This window comes from Pelobates fuscus, chromosome 2 (assembly GCF_036172605.1).
Source record: "Pelobates fuscus isolate aPelFus1 chromosome 2, aPelFus1.pri, whole genome shotgun sequence".
Taxonomy (NCBI): Eukaryota; Metazoa; Chordata; class Amphibia; order Anura; family Pelobatidae; genus Pelobates; species Pelobates fuscus.
The window spans coordinates 24,325,846-24,347,083 of NC_086318.1; the positions used below are offsets into that span (position 1 = coordinate 24,325,846).

At 41.4% G+C, this 21,238-nt stretch overlaps 1 protein-coding gene across 2 annotated transcripts in view; it reads right to left on the reverse strand.

Annotated features, from left to right (window-relative positions):
* Positions 1 to 17,565, reverse strand: part of XKR6 (XK related 6) — a 155,258-nt gene extending 137,693 nt beyond the window's left edge. Inside the window, exons 1-2 of one of the 2 annotated variants that reach the window (XM_063442013.1) lie at positions 17,332 to 17,565; positions 16,859 to 17,280 (exon numbers count right to left, since the gene is read on the reverse strand). In XM_063442013.1, coding sequence (XP_063298083.1) covers positions 16,859 to 17,280; positions 17,332 to 17,544 — 635 coding nt within the window. In that variant the 5' untranslated portion in view covers positions 17,545 to 17,565. Of the gene's footprint in view, positions 1 to 16,858 lie in introns of both variants that reach the window. The other variant, XM_063442012.1, reaches the window with a different exon arrangement.
* Between the last annotated feature and the right edge of the window lie 3,673 nt (positions 17,566 to 21,238).

Sequence of the window (21,238 nt, forward strand, 5' to 3'; positions counted from 1 at the left end):
AGTTTTGCATTATGATTCATGGACAAGAAATGTGTTATCACAAAGTGTAGTTTTAAAATGGATCCACTGCCTTTCCATGTCAAAATGGCACTACTTCAATCTGACAAAATACATATTTGAAGTTCCTCTGTACAATGCATATATTGTTGGATACGACAACCACCACTCAACTTTAAAGCTCATCTGCTTAAACAAATTTTCTTCTTGCACTTTGTTTATTTTTTGCTCTCTTTAATGATTTACATCAACCCATGTTTTTCCCTCCAAGCTATTTATATTCAGATTTCCTTGATACGTCTCAACCTGCAGACATGGTACCATTTTATTAAAGCCATCTTGGAGGTTTCCCTGTGAATAAGATATGTATACCCGACCACTCTATAAGGTATCACACAGGTATAGGGGCACTCTATGACATACTAGCAAACATTGCTATTTTCTGTTTCCCCGGCATTTTAGGTAACAGATACTTCATAAAAATAACTAGAGGATGAGATGAGGGACGCAGGTTCACAAATCAGCAGATCAGCATGCTGGCAGCACCAGATCGGCCTTACACCACTGAGTTACCATAATTGAACAGAACACTTGGTTGTATTTCTTGGTATGTTACAGAATAAAGATCTTAGCACATCACATTTCACATGGACTGTGGATGCCAAATGTAATCATAAAAAAAAAACCTAAAAATCAATAATAATTATTATTTGAGAATTGTTTTACAGCTATTTTTTTGCATTTATATTTTATAGCATGGGATAGACAGACAGACAGACAGACAAAGAGATACTTTTATTTCAAAACAAGACTGCAAACATAAACAGAATCTTGTTTAACCAAGCACAGGAATGGATTTTCATCAAGCCGTTTTCCAGAAAGACGCATTCGACGCCAGATGACAAGTTGCAGGTTTCCAAGAATGGGCTTTTTTCCAGACGATGTTTAGTAAATATTTGGTGTGTTCATTCACATGGGGATCTGCCAAGTCATTTTGTGTGGGAATTTCTACATACACAAGATGTGAAAGCCTCATTCCTAGAACAGTTGGTCTAACAACCCAATCAGACGGCTTGTTTCAGCGTCGGGATTAGATAAATAGGCAAAGAATTCACAGACAGCACAGAATCTTCCAATCAATACACAAACTCACTGTCAAAGCAAGGAAAACCAACTCTTTTTTTTTTTAGTAAAAGAAAATACATATTCAGAGGATGGGTGAAACATAACAATTAAAAATAGACACTACAGTCACTAGGGTTGTCAGGTCTGCCATAATTTCCTGGACTTGTCACATGTGCATGCTCATAGGTAGTAAGCTTCCCAGTATGCCAAAAGCAGATCAATTCACTATTCAAGGTGGAATTGAAACTAGACTTCTGTACAAATCTCCTTCAGCTGCGTTGAACTAATTAAACGCCTGTCATTCTATTGATTCGTTTGTGATTTCCTAAAGAATTGATTTGATCGTCCATAGATTGACCGGCATTTGATTTGTCCTGCGCAGCTGAAACGCCCCGCCCCACCCCACGCCCACCAATGCAAATGGAGACTTTTTTTTTGTAATTTGTATACATATATTTATTTATTTTTTAGGAGGTTATACCTGTAATTTGCATAGGAAATTGCCAATGTAGCACCATATAACAGTTTAAAAAATATATACACCTTGTGCTGATCACTTTTCAATACACTGAAGTTTTTATTTTGAGGAAATAAAATTTGTAAAAAAAAAAAAAAAGTTAATAAAAAATATTTTTAGTTTGCTGTGGGCATAGTAGATACTTTACGGTTTTTGTTTGCCTAGTGGAAAGCAGGACGCTAATCTGTAAAACACAGACTCTGATTGGCTGCTGACATCACATGATCTCTACAGCCTCCTTGGTTTTACTCAATCGCAACAGTCAATGAACTGTGATGCCATTTCAAGATGGCTGCCTCCACACTGAAACATGGATCTTAAAATAATAATCACACCCAATCATACTATAGCTTGCTGAGATAAAATAGCATTTAATGTTTGATAGAAACTTAGAATAGAACATCATCGTGATGGTGGCACTATACTGAATTTGATTTAGCCTGTTCTGTACATGGCATGTATTCATCTCCTTGCTTTTTTTCAGTTTTGAGGGTATACCACAAATTATATGGCCCAGCCTTCCTTTTATTGGGACCAGATGGCACGATGATACTCCACTGAAAAGCAGAGCTACAGCAGAACAAGTGGAAGGGCGTTGCTGTCTAACACTGTGCCAAGCAGCTGTACAAGGCTTGCTAAATGGAACCAAACTAACGCTAATCTAAGGAACTGCCACCCACAGGACCAGCTGCTCGGCTACATAAATACCGTTTTCTAACTTTTGCGGAAACAAAAATTTTTCAATTGTGTCTGAAAAGAGAACAATGCTTTGTTTAATAGTCTAAGCGTCTTTAGTAATTGCTATTTTCCCTTCTGAGAATCACAACAAACGAGCTGATAGCAGAGTGGATTCACGCTGCACTGCGATCTCTACTACTCAGAATCTCCTGGATTGCATATTAACCTTTCAGAAGAGGATTAATGCATTGGCTGAGGATTGTGAGAGCTGGAGTTGCAGGTTACTACCCATGATTAAATGCTGTAACTACATCTTAATCACCTGTTGTATAAGGAAACTTTTTAACCAATGTATAGTGCTATGAAACATGTAAAGGCTTTCTAAATATATAAATATTAGATTTTTTTTGACATGTGTGACATGTCATGATTCCCTTTTATTCCAGAAGTTTGGTCCTTAAGGGGTTAATGGTATGGTCATTGTGAACCAGCCTCTAAGATAGGTACCATATTACATAATGAGTATTCTCAAACATGTTGCAAAAGCTCCCAACATTCAAGGACAGTATAGTTGGAAAAGGTGTTTCTAATATCTTGTACTATTGTTTTTATTTTTTTTAAGATGCATTATAAAGTTTCTTTTTTTTTTTTTAATTAGATTTCAATACAATCCAACATTTCACTTGGGTAATAACTGTGAGAATTTATATGTATGCCTCTTTCATATGGATGGATCAATTCTGGGCTCAGACGGCGGCATATGCAATGCCACGTTAATATGACTGACTGAAAACTAAGGAAATTGGTCAGGAAATGGTATTATAAGGTTTCTTTTATATACAAAAGCCAAAATTGATAATGTATGATAAGGAGTATAGAAAATGGATCTTACATGAAATTAGTGAAATGAAAAGGGTCCTCAAAGGGAATCCTAACTAAATTGGGTAGAATAATGTGAAATGCGTTACCATCATTGCTCTGTACTATGAAGAACTTATATTACTATGAAGTTCATCACAAAACCAGTATTTGTAGAGAATTTAATTGCACATTGTATGACAATGCATTCAAACTAGAAATTACTCCATGTTAAGGGGACACTCTCGGCACCAAAATAACTTTTGCTTAATTAAGTATTTTCGATGTATAGAGACAGCATAGAATAGATTTATACACCAAAACTACTTCATTAGGCTAAAGTTGTTTTGGTGCCCATAGTGTCCATTTGAGTGTTTTTACCTGCAATTTGTCATTAAAGGAACACCATAGTCACCTAAATTACTTTAGCTAAATGAAGCAGTTTTAGTGTATAGATCATTCCCCTGCAATTTCACTGCTCAATTCACCGGCATTTAGGAGTTAAATCACTTTGTTTCTGTTTATGCAGCCTTAGCCACACCTCCCCTGGCTATGATTGACAGAGCCTGCATGAAAAGAAAACTGGTTTCACTTTCAAACAGATGTAATTTACCTTAAATAATTGTATCTCACATACAGTATAATCACATACAGGAGGCTCTTGCAGGGTCTAGCAAGCTATTAACCTAGCAGGGGATAAGAAAATCTTAATTAAACAGAACTTGCAATAAAGAAAGCCTAAATAGGGCTCTCTTTACAGGAAGTGTTTATGGGAGGCTGTGCAAGTCACATGCAGGGAGGTGTGACTAGGGTTCATAAACAAAGGGATTTAACTTCTTAATGGCAGAGGATTGAGCAGTGAAGCTGCAGGGGCATGTTCTATACACCAAAACTGCTTCATTAAGCTAAAGTTGTTCAGGTGACTATAGTGTCCCTTTAACTCAGTTGCCCATTTTATAACTGCCATACCATATAAAATAGAGTCTGATATTTGGCGTTGCATACCCAGCATCTCCGATCATTAGGAGTTGTTCAGGTGACTATAGTGTCCCTTTAATTTGTCAATTCTTCACAACTCCCATTTAAATGTATAAACCCGTATGTCCATGTAAGGAAGGCACCTTCATTGTCAAATATTAAGAGTAGTTCTGGAGTACATTTCTGAATTTGTCACAATCCCCATGGAAACCAATACAACGGTCCTAATTATTGATCCAGTGCTAAAGTCACATTATAGCTTTAGGAATACAAACCTTAACTCCCAACGCTATAGTGCCCCTGTCCCTATTCAGATTAGTGGGCCCACCTGTTTGCAGTACAAATATTTAAAAAAAAAAATGCATCTGATGACGTTCACATTACATAAATGAGTTTCACTCGGTTGCTCAGAATGACAAAACTGCAATGGAATATCTCTAAGGGTTAAAACGTTAGGACCACGGGCAGCACCCAGGCCACTTCATTGAGATGACATGGTCTGAGTAAATGGTCTTTTAAAATATGCCCTATAACTGCTCTTTATTGAAAACCCCTTAAGACCATTTAACGTTATAATTTCCTTCTAGCTTGTCCAATAGAGACATAAAATGTATATAGACAGGGATCAAATATTCATAAAGAAAATGTGGTGGTGAGGGTGAGTATTACACACGCCTGATATTAAGTTAAATAACCTGGGGGGTTTTTTATACAGCAGAGTACGGTCAAAGCATCGCCACATAGTCACCACTTTCATGTTAACTAGAATAACTAAACTCTCAACACATTTTTCTCTGATCTGAAGCTCAGAGCTGCCAGTTGCTAGTAACTCTCTGCTTAACGTGCACATAAATTAGCAGTGCCACCGTTCAGCACTGTGCACGAAAGGAGTGTCTATTAATAGTAATATTTGTCACTGCAGTACAACGCTTAACTAAACAGTCACATTTACTTGAATCCACAGAGTGTGTACACTGTATTCATGTTGAGGTTTTTTCACTGATTCAGGAATTGCAGAGAAAATTGCAGTTTAACGGCTTGGCTTTTAGCTTCAAATGTATAATTTTTTTTGTCTATTTTTCCGCACAGCATACCCCCTGATGGGTGGGTATAAGAAATGGGACCTGAATAAATAGTTTGCACACATGTGCCATTACAGAGAGAACCATGGCCTGTTGGATAGCATTCTGTTTTAAAAATAATAATCCTTTCACCCAGTTTTGAAAGAAAATAGATTTTTTTTTTTTATGGAGCAAATTTAAACAGTATATAACATGATCCTTCAGCCATGTAGATGCACCTTTGGTCAGACAGTGTTTGAAAACCAAGTTAGTCTCTATGGTCGTCCCTGCTTCACTCCCCGAACAGAAGCAGGGAAGACCGGAGAGACGGTCACTTTTCAACCACTGTCTGACTCAAGGTACATGTATATGGCTGCATGATCCTGCCATATATAGGTAGGGATGACTCATTTTTTACATTTTCTTCATTTAAAAAAAAAATCTATAGGGGGCGGGGCTGGAGCCGGGCAGCCATGCCGACAGGCCGCAGGCCTCTTGAGCTCCTGGGGAATCCGACTCATTTAGTTGAAAATACCCACCTTGAGCTGCTTGAAAACCCTGGGGGTTCGGGGTACAGAGTCCTGGAGTGTCCCGGTGCAGCCGGAGCACCTGATATTAGGTGAATCTGGGTCCTGGAGAGGCGCTCTAGGAGTTGGGACCTGAGGCCTACCGGGAAGGAGAGCAAGGTGGACGGCCGCTGCCTGGCAATCAAACCCGGTAATCGACAATACAGCTGGCGCCCTCCAGGCCTCGTTTACCCCCCCCCCTCTGGACCGGCGGGGGTCATCCCGGTCTCTACCAGGCAAGATACCGCTACAGTGCGACTACCCACTGAGGGTACATGGCTCCCACGCGGGCTTCTTAAAATGGCCGATGCCGGCTAAACAACTCAACTGGACCAAATATGGAGGAACCCCAAAGGTGATCGGAAGCAGAGCTAGTGAGCCATATGGTCTGAGCAGTGACCAATCCAGACAAGAAAGAAAAGGACAGCCTGCATCCCATATCTATACCCACATGACAGAGGAACCTCCAAATGACAGCTCAGTGCCTTCCTCATCATAACGTGCTTTTTCAGCGATCCATACCACCAACAAGAGGGAGTACCCGGAGAGGACATACCTAAGCACTGACCCCAATACAACACAACCCGCACCTGAACACTATGGGTTAAATAGCACAGCGTCTATACTCACTCGACGACCAGGAGACCAGTTAACGAAGATCCGCAGCCAAGGTGACACATGGCGGGACTTTGGGGCTCAGAGAACCTCACTACTGGGACTATCCTTAACATGGGAAAAACTGCCTGAGCTCTAACCCTAGCTTGCCTGGTGGTTATCCACTCATGCATCCACTTATGTGCAGGCAGTTTAATTTGTTTAACACACCATCTCTGATAATGTGCCTTTTTGACTAGCTAGTGTTCATTCTTTATTACCCATGTTTTTACTTTATAAAACAGTGCAGAAAGTGTGACAGCTCAGGTACAGCATTATTTCATTTAGCATATAGGTTTTATTACTTAAAGATGCCATTAGTGCAGGTACTCAAAGCGTGTATCAAGTAAACAGTGAACAGAATATGGTACCTGCATGTAATCTTATCTAGGAGCCTATACTATCAGGAAATGCGCATTGTCTAGCAAATGCTATACCTGTTATCCACCTATGGTCTAAGCTTGTTAATATAATATAAAATGAGGTTGATAAACCTAGGAGATTTATGTAATCGGTTATAGTGACCCTAATCTGTACAACTCTTGCAAGTCTCCCTCTCTCTCTTTTTTTCTGTACCACCATAATCACATGCCTCAATAAAATAAAGAATAAAAACAAAAAAAAAATCTATTTCCTTTCAAAACATGAGAATGGACAAACCTTAATATATTGGCCCTTAACCCCTTAAGGACACATGACGTGTGTGACACGTCATGATTCCCTTTTATTCCAGAAGTTTGGTCCTTAAGGGGTTAATAAAGTCAGGTCTCAAAAACCATTTTGGTCACTTGTCAATACAAACAGAACCTTGGTTTATCGCACAACAAATGGATCCCACCCACAAGTGTGGTTGAAATACAAAATGCCAGCAGACTTATATAGCAAAACTAATTATTACATTTTAAAAAATCTACAAAAGATTTATAAAAATCTATAAATTTAGGGGGGGCGGAGCCTGACCGCATGGCTGACTAGACGTGGGGGACGAGAGCTCCTGCTAAGCGAGCAGAATAACGGGCATAATCAACGGCTATCTAGCCCCAAGACTCACCGGAGTGCACTACCCACGTCGGGGGTGCGCTCCTGAACCGAGAGGAACTTCTCTGGAGCCCGACGGGGCAGGGGGAGCGAGACGCCAGGTGCGGCCTACTGGAGTTGGAGCTGGGGAGAGGCGGCCGCTCTCTCCGGCACCAGATCCCCCCCCCACCGAATTTGCTGATCTACCATTCCCCCCCGCCCCCCGGACCGATGGGGGTTATCTCGGTCCCCCATTAATCAGGCGGAACGTGCTGGCAGACGGGCTGAGGAGCCTGCAAAGGTGCTGAACGGCTAAAGCACATTCAAGATGGCCACTCCACAGCGACCAAAGGGACAGAGCAAAGGCACCCAAGCAACCACTCACCCCCTGGAAGCCCTCGACAGACTCTGTCTGGGCCTCTGCTCGGCGCTGTGTGAGCGAGGATTTCCCTACAGTCGAGCAGCGCGAGTGGTGGCCTCGTGGGTCCGCCCTGCAACCATTATGGGCTTTCACTTCAGGCCTTTAAAGCGACCATCCGACCATGCAGGCACCAATACCCGCTATGGCGGGAAGCCAAACCAGGCTACCTGGGCGCACGCACCCGCTCCCACCAACATAGGAGCCGGGTCACCAAGCAACCCCTAAACTACAGTGACTCACCTCAGCAAAGATCCTGGGTTCAGCGTGACACAGCTCCTCTCTCCAAGGCGGTGACTGAGCACCGTGCTGTTGCACTGAGGCATGCCCAGGGGGACACCAGTCAAGCAATGTGGCACCTGCTCGGATCAGGCCCGACTGGGGACCGGCACCCGTCAAGGAGCGCCGCGCAGGGGCATGGACCGGACTGCCCACCGAAGCACACCAGTGGTGTCGGGTGAAGTATAGCTGCTGCCTGCGTTCCGGCTGCCGGCCTGGACTCAAAGCAGGGTTCCTAGCGTTCTCACAGTGACGCAGCCAGCTGGGCGCCCAGAGACACAAACGTGGACTGTATTCCATGCTTTAAACTAAACGTGTATTTCCCTACCTTAACTATGCTATAGCTACAGCGCCAGAGGTTTTCCTATGCTTTGTTACTACTCCACAGTTCTATGATGCACACCTACCATTCACCTTATGTCCAATTAACATAGTCCTGTTTTTCTACTGCTTTAAAATTACAGGCCTTCAGCCTTTATGTTGTTCACTCAGCGGCACTATGCTCTTAAACGTGACCAGCCTAAGTTATGCAGTCATAAGACGTGTACTAGTTTGTATTTCGAGGTTTTTCTTAAGCGCACATACCATGCCAACATCGATCTCTAACTAGCTTGTTAGCACTTCTTGTTACCCACAAATGCTTCATGTGAAAAAATAGCTTCTGCCTAAAGCAGTTATGACTAGTGAGCAACTTACATGTCTAAATATGCCTGCCGGCCTATAACACTCTTGCTTCATGCGCATAATATACGAAGCCCACAGATCAGTTTAAACAATGTTAAATTAATCAACATATAACACGCTGAATGATTAAGCTGCTAATATTTGCCTTGTAAAGTCGCAGATTGTTCTACCCAGCCTGATCCCTCTTGTCTTAAAAACAAAAATGTGCTGATACTGATTGCCATGTTTATTGATATTCTTGTTTATTCCTTCTGCATGTACTTGCTATTGTGGCAATACAAGCGTGTTATGTTATTCTCAGCACAATAAAAATAAAGAATTTAAAAAAAAAATCTATAAATTTACAGAAATCTATAAATTTATCAAAATCAAACATCAAGTATGAGTACCTTTAAGATTTAATTTAATATCCTGGATTTATTATCATAGTTTAAACTCCAAGAACAATTTTTTTTAACATTTAATCCCTCCCTCTTCAAGAAAAAACAAACACTTTAACATTCTGAATAAATGAGCAAGTGACTAAGAGGTCATCACTGCGTCTTCACGAAAGGGATTATACAACATGTGTATGCAATGCATTTTTAATGGACAGGGAAATGAAACCAGAGGCCTTTCTTACAAGCTACAAACTGCACAACAAGTAGTCAAATGAGTCAGAACCATGAGAAAAAGACTAAATACTAAAGGGTTACTCCAACCAAAACACAAACCTGTGTTTTCACAAACAGTGGTTTTGGTTATAGTTAACTTTTCTGGGGTGGTCTCTCCCCCTAAAAAAAAGCAAAAGAAGAGCAGGGATAATCTCCATTTCCAATCGAAAAGCTTTACATGCAGAATCCAGGCACCATAACCACTCCAAATCACTAAAGTAGTCAATTTGCTTGAAGTAACTCTTTAAGTTGTGATAAGCAGACCGTGAATTTGATTGAGCGTTACACCTCTGCGTTTTTTTATTTAAATTTAGTACATAGCCTAGAGTCATGTTTTAATGTTAGTTTCTTTAAAATGATCCCTCCTCACTCATGGTAACATTGCTAAAGGTTTTTTAAAGGTATTTTATCCAAGAAAAATAAAGCTACTTTGGGGGACTTAAATTATTATTTATCACTGCTGATTTGTAACATTTTGATCTAAATATCGTCAAGTTTGAGAGTTCTTCTTATGGCTCAAATTTTACCAGTCACTAGTCAACTCTGCACAATTTTCTGTTTGGTGGCTAAAGCCAAAAGTGCAATATTTTAAAAACAATTCATTAATAAACCAAAAATAGCCCTTGCTGAAGTAAAATAGTCGTCAATTTACCATTCAGATTCATAGAAAATTATTGAAAACTTTTCACTACCAAAATTATCAACATACAGATTATTTGAACTGTGTTTCCTAGGTAGTACAAACGTGTGTATATATTGCTGCTAAGAGGAACATCAAACAGTTGTCAAGTATTTGTTCATTGTGGGGATAAAATAAGAGTTTTAGAAACTATACAACATCCATTACCTTGCAATGTTTCAGACCTGAGAGATTTGAATGTGGATAAACTGAAAGAATATAATGCCAAAACCTATACACTTAAATTGTAGGCACTGTATCTGCTTCATCACAGTAAACTGGTTGTAGTGTCTGGAGATGCCTGGTGCCATCATTTCATTCAGCATTAAACAGTTTTTAATGGGTTTATGTTTTAATGTTAAATGAGAGTTCCCAGCAGCCCCATCCCCTCTGTGTTCCTTTGGCGAATGGGCAGCTGTGATTGATTGACTGTGTCAGCTGACCTGGAATTGAATTCAATAAGGGAAACATTATTGATACTGTTCAAAAAAGGACCATACAACAAAGAGTATGCACAACCCTGGTTGTGTATATTTTTTTTTTTTTTAAATGATTAGTTGTAGCACGGGATTGGGACCCCTTACCCATCGATACGTTTACCCCTTTTCCAAATTGAGCATACGTCCTAGGGCATTGCACAGCCCAAGCCTGCTATTTTAAGCACTCCACTTTAAACAGGAAATCCCTCAATTGTAGTGAGCCCCCATCTGTTTGTAACTGCAGGAGACACAAAAAGATATTTTTTTCTTGACATGGGTACAGTATAGGGCAGGGTTAGGCAGCCACCGGCACTCCAGAAATTGTGGACTACATCTCTCATAATGCTCTTACAGCCATAAAGCTGGCAAGGCGTCTGGAGAGTTGTAGTCCACAACATCTAGTGCGTCGAACGTTGCCTACTCCTCTTTTAGAGCATCTGTTGACCCATTTCCTACATTCATTCTCCAGGCATCGATAGGACTCAAAAATCCCTTGGGATTTATTAGTGGTCCTAATTAATTTTTTTTTTCAGACTTAGCAGTGATCATTTGAATTAGACCAGCGTTTTGTTACGCTAACCCACAGCAGTAACAGGGTTAATGGGACACATTTGGTTAGCTTATGCAGGGAGAGTTAATTAGAGGGGGTTTGCAGCTACAGGTCTTTTTCCCAGGTGAATTTCTGAGGCATTTATTAGACAGCAGTTCTACTAGTCTTTTCTTGTATACCACCTTTTTATTTTTATAATTTTCACTAGTTGGAACACATCACAAAGAATGGGATAGCAGAGACTTCAAAGGCTGGGTGTACTGATTTCTGTGATTGATCTCTCTCTCGCCTAAAAATAAATTTGAAGGGAAATGTATAACCATCTAATAATTAAACATAAAGTCATTGATTGCTTATTGTTGGCCCTGTAGTATTTTTATATGTCCTTGGCCCAGAAACAGGGTGTATGCTCCTGATATTCCTTACAGGATAAAGTGATCACAAAACTCAGCATTGTAAAAAACTTAATTAAAATGTAATCAGAATTTATTAATTTACAAATCAGCTCTGTGCCCTTTACACAGAGTGAAATGGAATGACTTACAAACATATTTGGCACTGAATTGTTTTTGGGTTTTTTTTTTAAACTAAAGGACCAAGACTAAACGCAAAATTATATTGTTATAAGAATACTAAGGCTAGCCTAGATTTCATATAAATGTAAATTTGGTCTTGTTTTGATCATCATCTTTGGCACTCAAAGGGTAAATCAAGGCAAAAATGCATAATTAAGTCAAAGTAATTACTTGACAAGCAACAAATTGCATTTTTTTTAATGACAGCATTTGCATGGTTAGTCAAATCTGAAGAATGATGTAGTTGATGGTTATTCAATGCTGGACTCACATTGTACAGCGCTACGGAATCTGATGGCACTATATAAATAATACAATAATAATAATCTTTTACTCTATTTAAAGTGAAAGGGCTTTTCACTAATTTATAAATTGTATAGAATATGAAGTGAATTTCAGATTGAATGTAAAAATTGTCTAATTAAAAAAAAAAAATCTCCAAATCAGATATGTTTTTAGTCTGGCTATTTTACCCTAATCCACTTATCATGGAGTAAACCTTCTAGTGGTCACTTCAACAGATACGCTTGTATATCAACAAAATTAGCTCAAACCGTTGTTTCAAGCACATTGGTCACTTCAATGATTTGCAGTCTGTATGTTCAGTGTTTGGTTATGAAACACTACATAGATGTTGGTTATCCCCCTCTGCTGCCGTAGATGTAACTCCACCGTGAGCAGTGACATTGGGGCATCATCAGCCAGCGCGGAACATCCAGGCCGACTAATGCCAATTCTGTGAATATTTCTATGCACACAACTGCAGTATTCGCTGAGAGAGATCAGCTGACTCTCTCAGCCATTAATTGGCCAGCAGGATCGGCAACCAGCTCTACAGCAGCCGGATGCACGTTACAGCCAGCCTTAGAGGAGACCAGGTGCCAGGTAAGAGAGAAGTCACTGCAAAACAGTTTGCCCCATTACCAGGAAACAGGGCAGTGTACACCTGGCATCTTAACCACAACAACAGACTTTAGTTATTATTATGATTGCAGTAAGAATTTAACAATCAATATATAGAGAGAATGCAGACACCAGGTGAAGAGGTTCAGTGGCAGCTTGCTCAAACAGAATGGGAAAGATATGTGATGCAAATGGCTTTGGCAAGGATGAATGTTGGTATAATGTTTGGTATCTTTACCCCCAGGGATTTTCATACCCTCTAGTGTTTTAAAGAGAAATTGCATAATAAACAAAATGCACTTAGTGAATGGCGGGTCTGCGGGATAAAAACACCTTGTTCATGAGCAAAGTCAGAGGAAATGGTCAAACACCTAGAAGATTAGTCTACTCTGGACATGTGGCAGCAAACATTGGTCAATTGCAGATTTAAAAGTGGTTTCCTGGTCTGAATTTCAAGGTGGCATAGCCCGAATTTGGCATAAACCACACAGATCCACCCTGCCATAAGTCAGTGACAAATTGTTATGCCAGCAGTATAGAGACTGTTTTTGTGACTCACATCAATGCCAGCCTAAAGATTATTGTAAAGCCATGGCATACCTAATTTTTGGCACTGACCATGTGATTTGCTTTAGGGGCTCCTACTGCCATTAGATAATGTGCCACAAATCACGGAACACTGTGTCTGACCTCAGAGCATGGTTATGATGCCAAAATTCCAGACCTTTTTATTAATTGTGTATTCGTGTTATCAATAGACAAATATTTCCCATTTAGTATTTGCAAATGAATTTCTCGCACATACCCTTAAACATCAGTGGAAAGGAGGTTTGTGTCATTAGTTAACAAAATATACTACATTCCAAACAAAGATTTCAACTGAAATTTAGCATTGAATTTTCCACAACGCAGCCAAGCCTGACAAAAATATTCACTCACAAAGCATAATGTTTCATTGACATGAAAGGTAAACAAGTTGAATAAAAAAGACAAACATTAGCAGAGGCCTCTATAAACAGAGATAAGCAATCTCTAGCAAGTCAGCAGTTATATGAATGACAACCACCAAGGTTTATCATTATAGGAATTGTAATCCTTTAACTAGAACTGCCTTTATGTATTTAAATGTCTTACAAACACAGATTTTCATGTACATTATCAGTTCTTTTAAAATTTTGCAGTGATCACACACACAAACAAATTCTATATTCGGCAAATGTTCTATAACTCTAACATGCCACACAGACAATATCATAACTCGAGGTTTGTAAATAGCAATTTTTTATTCAAACCAAACAGTAAAGGCAGAATATTTTTTAAACATTAGTAAAACACGCCTAATTTATTGTTTTTTTATTAAAAATAAAAATATGTTGGAGCTGCAATAGTTTAATTATTGCAATTTTTAGATCTAACCAATCTAGCAGTTAAAATCTTACAATTAGATATATTGTCCTAAACGGAAAGGTATTTAAAAAAAACCTGCATATCTCAATGGTGTCCCCCCCTTTTATAAAAATGCGTTTGTTTAGCCAGCTTCCAAACATGACAGATGGGGTCCATTAATGAAGAATGCAGTAAGACGAAGCCAGGAATATTGCAATCTGTGGGAGGGTTTTGTCTCAAAGCCTCTACCTCCTACAAAATAACTTCTCATCAGAATACGAAACCCAGCTGTAGGTTTGAACATCATCTGCAACCAGAGATATTTCACGCAACTGCAACGCTGTCACAGCTTAAAAGCCAGAAGATCTGAAATTGAGCGTTTAACTTGGTGCAGGTGTAATGGGGTTCAGAAACGCAATGGAAACCAATATCATACTGTAACAATGTTAGTGGCTTATCTAGTGAGTCCAATGTTCGATTGCATTGTAATGTACCACTCAAAAGCTAGCTGCCCAGTTCACCTAAAATAACTGACTGACTCAAAGAATCGTGTTCTCAAAAGAACAAAATAAATGCTTTATTTACAATCATCTGTTTGCATGTTCTAATGGCTGCTTTAGAGATGGTTTTAATAAATACTAATCCTTGCTTCTCATTGTTGTAGACAAATGTTGCACAACAATACATTCTCAGGTGAGATTGTATTAAATCACTTAGTTCTTGATCATAAAGGTTAAAAAGGAATAGGGAAAATATTCAAGCATTTGTATCATTGGTTGTGCAATCGAGGCCTGTTAACAGCATATCAGTCAATACAAGAGGGATCTGACATTTTGTGCATTAGTAAAATACAACCAGGAATCATATCCACACCTTCTAATGTATGGCATTGACAGATCTGTCAACAAGTGCAAAACACAGACCCCACTACACACAGTAGACTTAAGGTGTGTGTGTGTGTGTGGAGGGGGGGCTTTTAATATTGAAATCCTTTAGGGAGTCACAATCAGGTTGCAAAGCACATACCAATTTCAACCCAGTGTAACCAATCAAAAGCATGGTTTATATTAACCCTGGCTGCAGAGAATGGTTTGCCAGTCTTTACACTGTGTTCGATCAATCGAAGCAAGGCATAATCAAGCTATACGGTCATATAAACAAATATTGGGGTTTTTTTTATGCACATAAACCCTACAAGAAAGGGGACATTTTAATCAAGGCTGCAGCTCTTATCCAAATTATTAATCTTGTGATTTTACAATCCAGAGAACAGACAGATCTTTGCATACCCTGTAAATACACAAGATTGTAAGCAGTAATAGCTGCACAGATTTGGAAGACAATTCCCTGATTTGTATGTTAAGCACATCAGACTATGTATAGTCATAGATTAGGGGCAGAGCCCCTTCCTCAATCTGCAGGTCTGTAATGGCTGTTGAAAAGTTAAGATCAGATGCATTTAATATTTGGCTAGGCAGGGGTTAAATCATTTCTGCTTGCTACAGAAGCATCTACCAAAAGCATCGGCAGCAAAAGAGCATCTAGTCTAGCAAGCAGCTAGCGCTGCCTTCTGCAGGGGGAATGATGACTGAGTTAGCCATTGCAGTTCAGCACTACAGGCTGGGGGACAGCTCCCAGCATACAGACAGCCCAGCAAAATACCTGACCAGGCTGCCAAATACACCCACACAAAACCACCACTCCTGACATTGCACCAAACACAGGGATACAGACACTGAGGGAAACCAATGCACAAGCTGAACAAAAAAAAATCAGCAGATTGCTCACAATCATGTGTATTCCTTAGTAAGGCTATGCCTGTCTGTGCTAAGGCTGTCTCGTAATGTACAAAACATTTTGGGTGTGTAGCAGTGGCCTGCTTGCTGCAGTAGCTCCTGATGTGTAATGACACCTCCAAGGAGGGTAGGAGAAGGTTACTCACTATGGCCCACCTTAATGCAGCCATCAAGGGCCACATTATTCAAGGAGAGTGGTTAATAAAGCACTCAGCCATCTTACTCTTACTGTATATTCAGGCTAGTGTTCTGCCCTCTTCGCCCACTCAACATTTTGATCCACCTTGTTAAAAGCACCCCATGTTTATTTTTCACAGCAGCACCCCATGATGCTCCTCCTTAACAGCACCCCATGAATTTCCTTCTAAAAAGAACCACATCATCCTCTTTCTCAGCAAAACCCCATGATATTCCTTCTAGAGAGTACCCCATGACCCTCTTTCTCAGCAGCACCCCATAATTTCCTTCTAGAGAGTACCCCATGATCCTCATTCTCAGCAGCACCCCATGAATTTCCTTCTAGAGAGTACCCCATGATCCTCCTTCTCAGCAGCACCCCATGAATTTCCTTCTAGAGAGTACCCCATGATCCTCCTTCTCAGCAGCACCCCATGAATTTCCTTCTAGAGAGTACCCTAAGATCCTCCTTCTCAGCAGCACCCCATGAATTTCCTTCTAGAGAGTACCCCATGACCCTCCTTCTCAGCAGCACCCCATGAATTTCCTTCTAGAGAGTACCCTAAGATCCTCCTTCTCAGCAGCACCCCATGAATTTCCTTCTAGAGAGTACCCCAAGATCCTCCTTCTCAGCAGCACCCATGACATGCCTTCTAGAGAGTACCCCATGATCTTCTATCTCAGATGCAACCCATGATCCCTCTTTTGGAGAGCACCCCATTAATCTCCTTCTCAGGAGCACCCCCTAAATAAATCACCAGCACTATAAACACATTTCCTTCTCCCTTGTCCCCCCCCTTAATCTCCAGGGTTAAAAGCCCACCTTACCTCCACACTTGTCCCATCTGCAGGATGTGAATGACAGACTGCCAGATCCAGACAGACATCCTGCAGAACCTGTTCGCTCCAGGGCTGCTGGTGGAGTACAGGTGGTGATGGTGGCGGTGGTAGTGGTGGTGAGTAGTCCCCATCATTGGGGGTCCCCTGCTACTGAGCCCCTCCACCGCCCCCAGCCCACCCCCGGAGTAATCCTGGGCGAACCACCTGAAGCTGAGGATCTGGACCAGCACCGAGGGCACCAGCACGAAGAGCAGGGTGAGGGAGGACCACAGGTAGTCCCTGTTGGAGTAATAGTCCGCAGCCAGCCACAGGTCGGTGCCCACATCCCAGAAGAAGACCATGAGGGCCAGCACTATCCACAGGCAGTCCAGCCAGGCCCGCTCCCCCTTGGCCGGCTGGGGCTGTCCAGCCTGGCCCCCCTGGCGGTGGCCCCCCTCCCCGGCCCCCGCGGGCCCCCGGGCCCCTCTCCCCAGCAGGGAGCGCAGGCAGGCGCTCCGGCAGCCCCAGTAGCAGGAGGACGTGTTGCAGCAGTGACAGATGTGGAAGGAGCTGCTCTCCCGGGGGTCCCCGTCCCCCCTGTCCTCCCCCATGGCCGCCGCCGCCGACTCGTCCAGATTGTGGAGCTGGGCGAACCCAGAGCCGACCCCCAGCATGCCGTCCGACTTGGCCGCCATCTTCCCCGTCTCTCCGTCCTCCCTCTCTCCCTCCCTCTCTCTCTCTCTCAGTCTCCTTCTCTCTCTCTCACTCGCTCCTCTCCTGGCCGCTCCGAAACGGGGGAAACCCTCCACTTCCGGGGGAGTGACGTCACGTCCGCTCCCCCCCTGCCTCTGGCACCACTGGGGAGGGAGTTCAAAATGGCCGCCCTCACTAACCCCCACCACCACCAACACCAGCTCAGGCTGGCAGGAGGGCGAGCTTAGGCTCAATCACACTTGGCTTCTTCATAAATATTCTGGGACTTGGGTTTTATTTTGTCTTGGGCTTTTTGGGGGGGAGCTTGTTGAGTTTTTTTTTTTTTTTTTAATTTAGTGAAGGGGGTCTTTGGGTTTCTTATAGATTTTGCATATAACCATTTTAAAGTACATTGCCTTTAAAATAAAATAAAAAATAAACTTGTAAGAGAGACAGCTATTACCCCCTTTTTCTTTTTTTTTCTTTCCTTTTTATTTCAACTTAATGTTTGCTTTTTAATTAAAAGTTGGACATTTTTTTTCATTTTCAATTTAAACCCTATCTGACTAGAAGTCACTTTTCTCCACAGAGAAGAGAAATGCACCATTAAAAAAAAAAAAAAAAAAAAATACAAAAAAGAGCCAGCTATTATATTTGGGCAAAAAAAAAAAAAAAGACAGAATAGGCAGGGTCTATTGTTTGACCCTTAAAAGAGTAAAAAAAAAATATATGATAAAATAAACTTTGAAAAAAAAACTATTATATTTTTTTCATTGTGCAATACTTTTATTTTCATTCTTTTCTTTAAAAAAAACCAAAAACCCAATTAGCCGTTGACCCTTAAAAGACTAAAAGCTAATGATAAAATAAACTTGTAAAAGAGCATGCTATTATTTATTTTTTTGAAAATGCTATAATTTTATTTTCATTCTTACTTTAAAAGAAAAAAAATACCCATTGAAAGATTGAAAAATAATAAAAATATATATAACTTCAACTTTCCTTAGATTTAAATATATCTCTATATTTATTCTCATGGGGAAATTAGAACATTTAAAGGGACACTATAGTCACCTGAACAACTTTAACTTAATGAAGCAGTTTTGGTGTATAGAACATGCCCCTGCAGCCTCACTGCTCAATCCTCTGCCATTTAGGAGTTAAATCCCTTTGTTTATGAACCCTAGTCACACCTCCCAACATGTGACTTGCACAGCCTTCCATAAACACTTCCTGTAAAGAGAGCCCTATTTAGGCTTTCTTTATTGCAAGTTCTGTTTAATTAAGATTTTCTTATCCCCTGCTATGTTAATAGCTTGCTAGACCCTGCAAGAGCCTCCTGTATGTGATTAAAGTTCAATTTAGAGATTGAGATACAATTATTTAAGGTAAATTACATCTGTTTGAAAGTGAAACCAGTTTTTTTTTTTCGTAATGTATACAATTCTCGTAATGTATACACTGAAAAAAACATTAAAACCACCTGCCTAATAGGTCCCCAATGCTGTCAAAACCACCCTCATACATTGAGGCATGGACTCCATAAGACCTCTGTCTTGTGACCTGTGGTTATCTGGCACCAAGACATTAGCAGCAGATGGTTTATATCTTGCACTGCAAGGTGGGGCCTCCATGGATATGATTTGTTGTTTCAGCACATCCCACGAATGCTCAATCAGATTTGGATCTGGGTAAATCAGAGGCCAAGGCAACACACTGAATTCTCTGTCATGTTCCTCAAACCATTCCTGAACAATTTTTTGCACTGTGGCAGGGTGCATTATCCTGCGGAAAGAGGCCACTGCCACCAGGTAGCACCAATGCCATAAAGGGGTGTACATGGTCTTCAATAATCTCTAGGCAGTTGGTACGTGTCAAAATAACATCCACATGAATGCCAAGACCCAAGGTTTCCCAGCATAACACTGCCTTCTTTCAATAGTGCGTCCAGGTGCACAAACACCCAGCCATCCACCTGATATAAAATAAAATATGATTCATGAGACCAGGTAACCATCTTCAATTTCTCCATTATCCAGTTTTAATGCTCACATCCCCACTAAAGGCGCTTTCCGCACTCTGACCAGTCTGCAGCTACAAAGCCCCATACATGGCAAACTGTGATGCACTGTATGTTCTGACATCTTTCTGGCCAACATTAAGTTTTCGACAATTTCAGCTACCATAGCTCTTCTGTGTGAATGGTCTAGTCTTCGCTCCCAACATGCAACAATGAGCCATGGGCGCCCATGACCCTGGCGCCAGCTCACCCGTTGTCCTTCCTTGCACCAGTTTTGGAAGGTGCTAACTACTGCACACTGGGAACACCCCACACAAATTTTGGAGATGCTCTTACCCAGTCATCTTGCCATCACTATTTGGCCCTTGTCAAAGTCACTTAGATCTTTTCGATTGCCCATTTTTTCTACTTCCAACACATGAAATTCAAGAACTAACTGTTAACTTGCTGCCTAATATATCCTCTTGACATGTGCCATTGTAGCAATAAAATCAACATTATTCACTTCACCTGTCAGTGTTTTAAAGTTATGGCTGATCAGTGTAGAAGTCGAGTTGACAAAACATTACAATGAGAGGAGTCACAAAGTATCAATTTAGAGAGTTATCTGCAGGGCTCGAGTCCTGCAGGAACGCATGAGAACGGCGTTCCTGCACTTTTTCCAAAGCATGAACGCCGTTCCCGTTACCAGTCCTGCAGGACCTGCCCTGCTACCTGCACACAGGGGCCATCACATGCTGTGTTCCTCTCCAGCACTAACTCTCGCGAGACCCGCTCCTCACAGGCAAGTCTCGCGAGAGTTAGAGCTGGCGAGGGAACACAGCGTGTGATGGCCACTGTGTGCAGCGGCTGGCTCCCTCCACCGGACCACCAGGCGATCTCCCCCCTCCCTGACAAGGTAAGAAGCAGGGAGGGGGGATAAAAAAATAAGCACATTAAGTTTTAAAAAAGTAAATGCTTCACCCCCCCTATCATCCAGCACACACACACACACACATCATCCAGGCCAGCACGCACACATACCATCCAGCACACACACACACACATCATCCAGCACACACACACACACACACACATCATCCAGGCCAGCACACACACACCAACCAGCACACACGCACACCATCCAGCACACACACACACACATCATCCAGCACACACACACACACCATTCAGCACACTCACACACACACACACATCATCCAACATACACACACACATCATCCAACAAACACATACACACACATCATCCAACACACACCATCCAACACACACACACATCATCCAACACATCCAACACACACATCATCCAGCACACACACACACACACATCATCATCATCCAGCACACACACGCACACATCATCCAGCGCACGCACACACACATCATGCAGCGCATGCACACACATCATCCAGCGCACACACACACTGCATTCATTATACACAATCTGCACTTACTACAAACACACTACATTCATTATACACACTCTGCACTTACTACAAACACACTACATTCATTATACACACTCTGCACTCATTACAAACACACTGCATTCACTATACACACTCTGCATTAATTATACATACTCTGCACTCACTACAAACACACTACATTTACTACACACAACATTCATTATACACACTCTGCACTCACTACAAACACACTACATTCACTATACA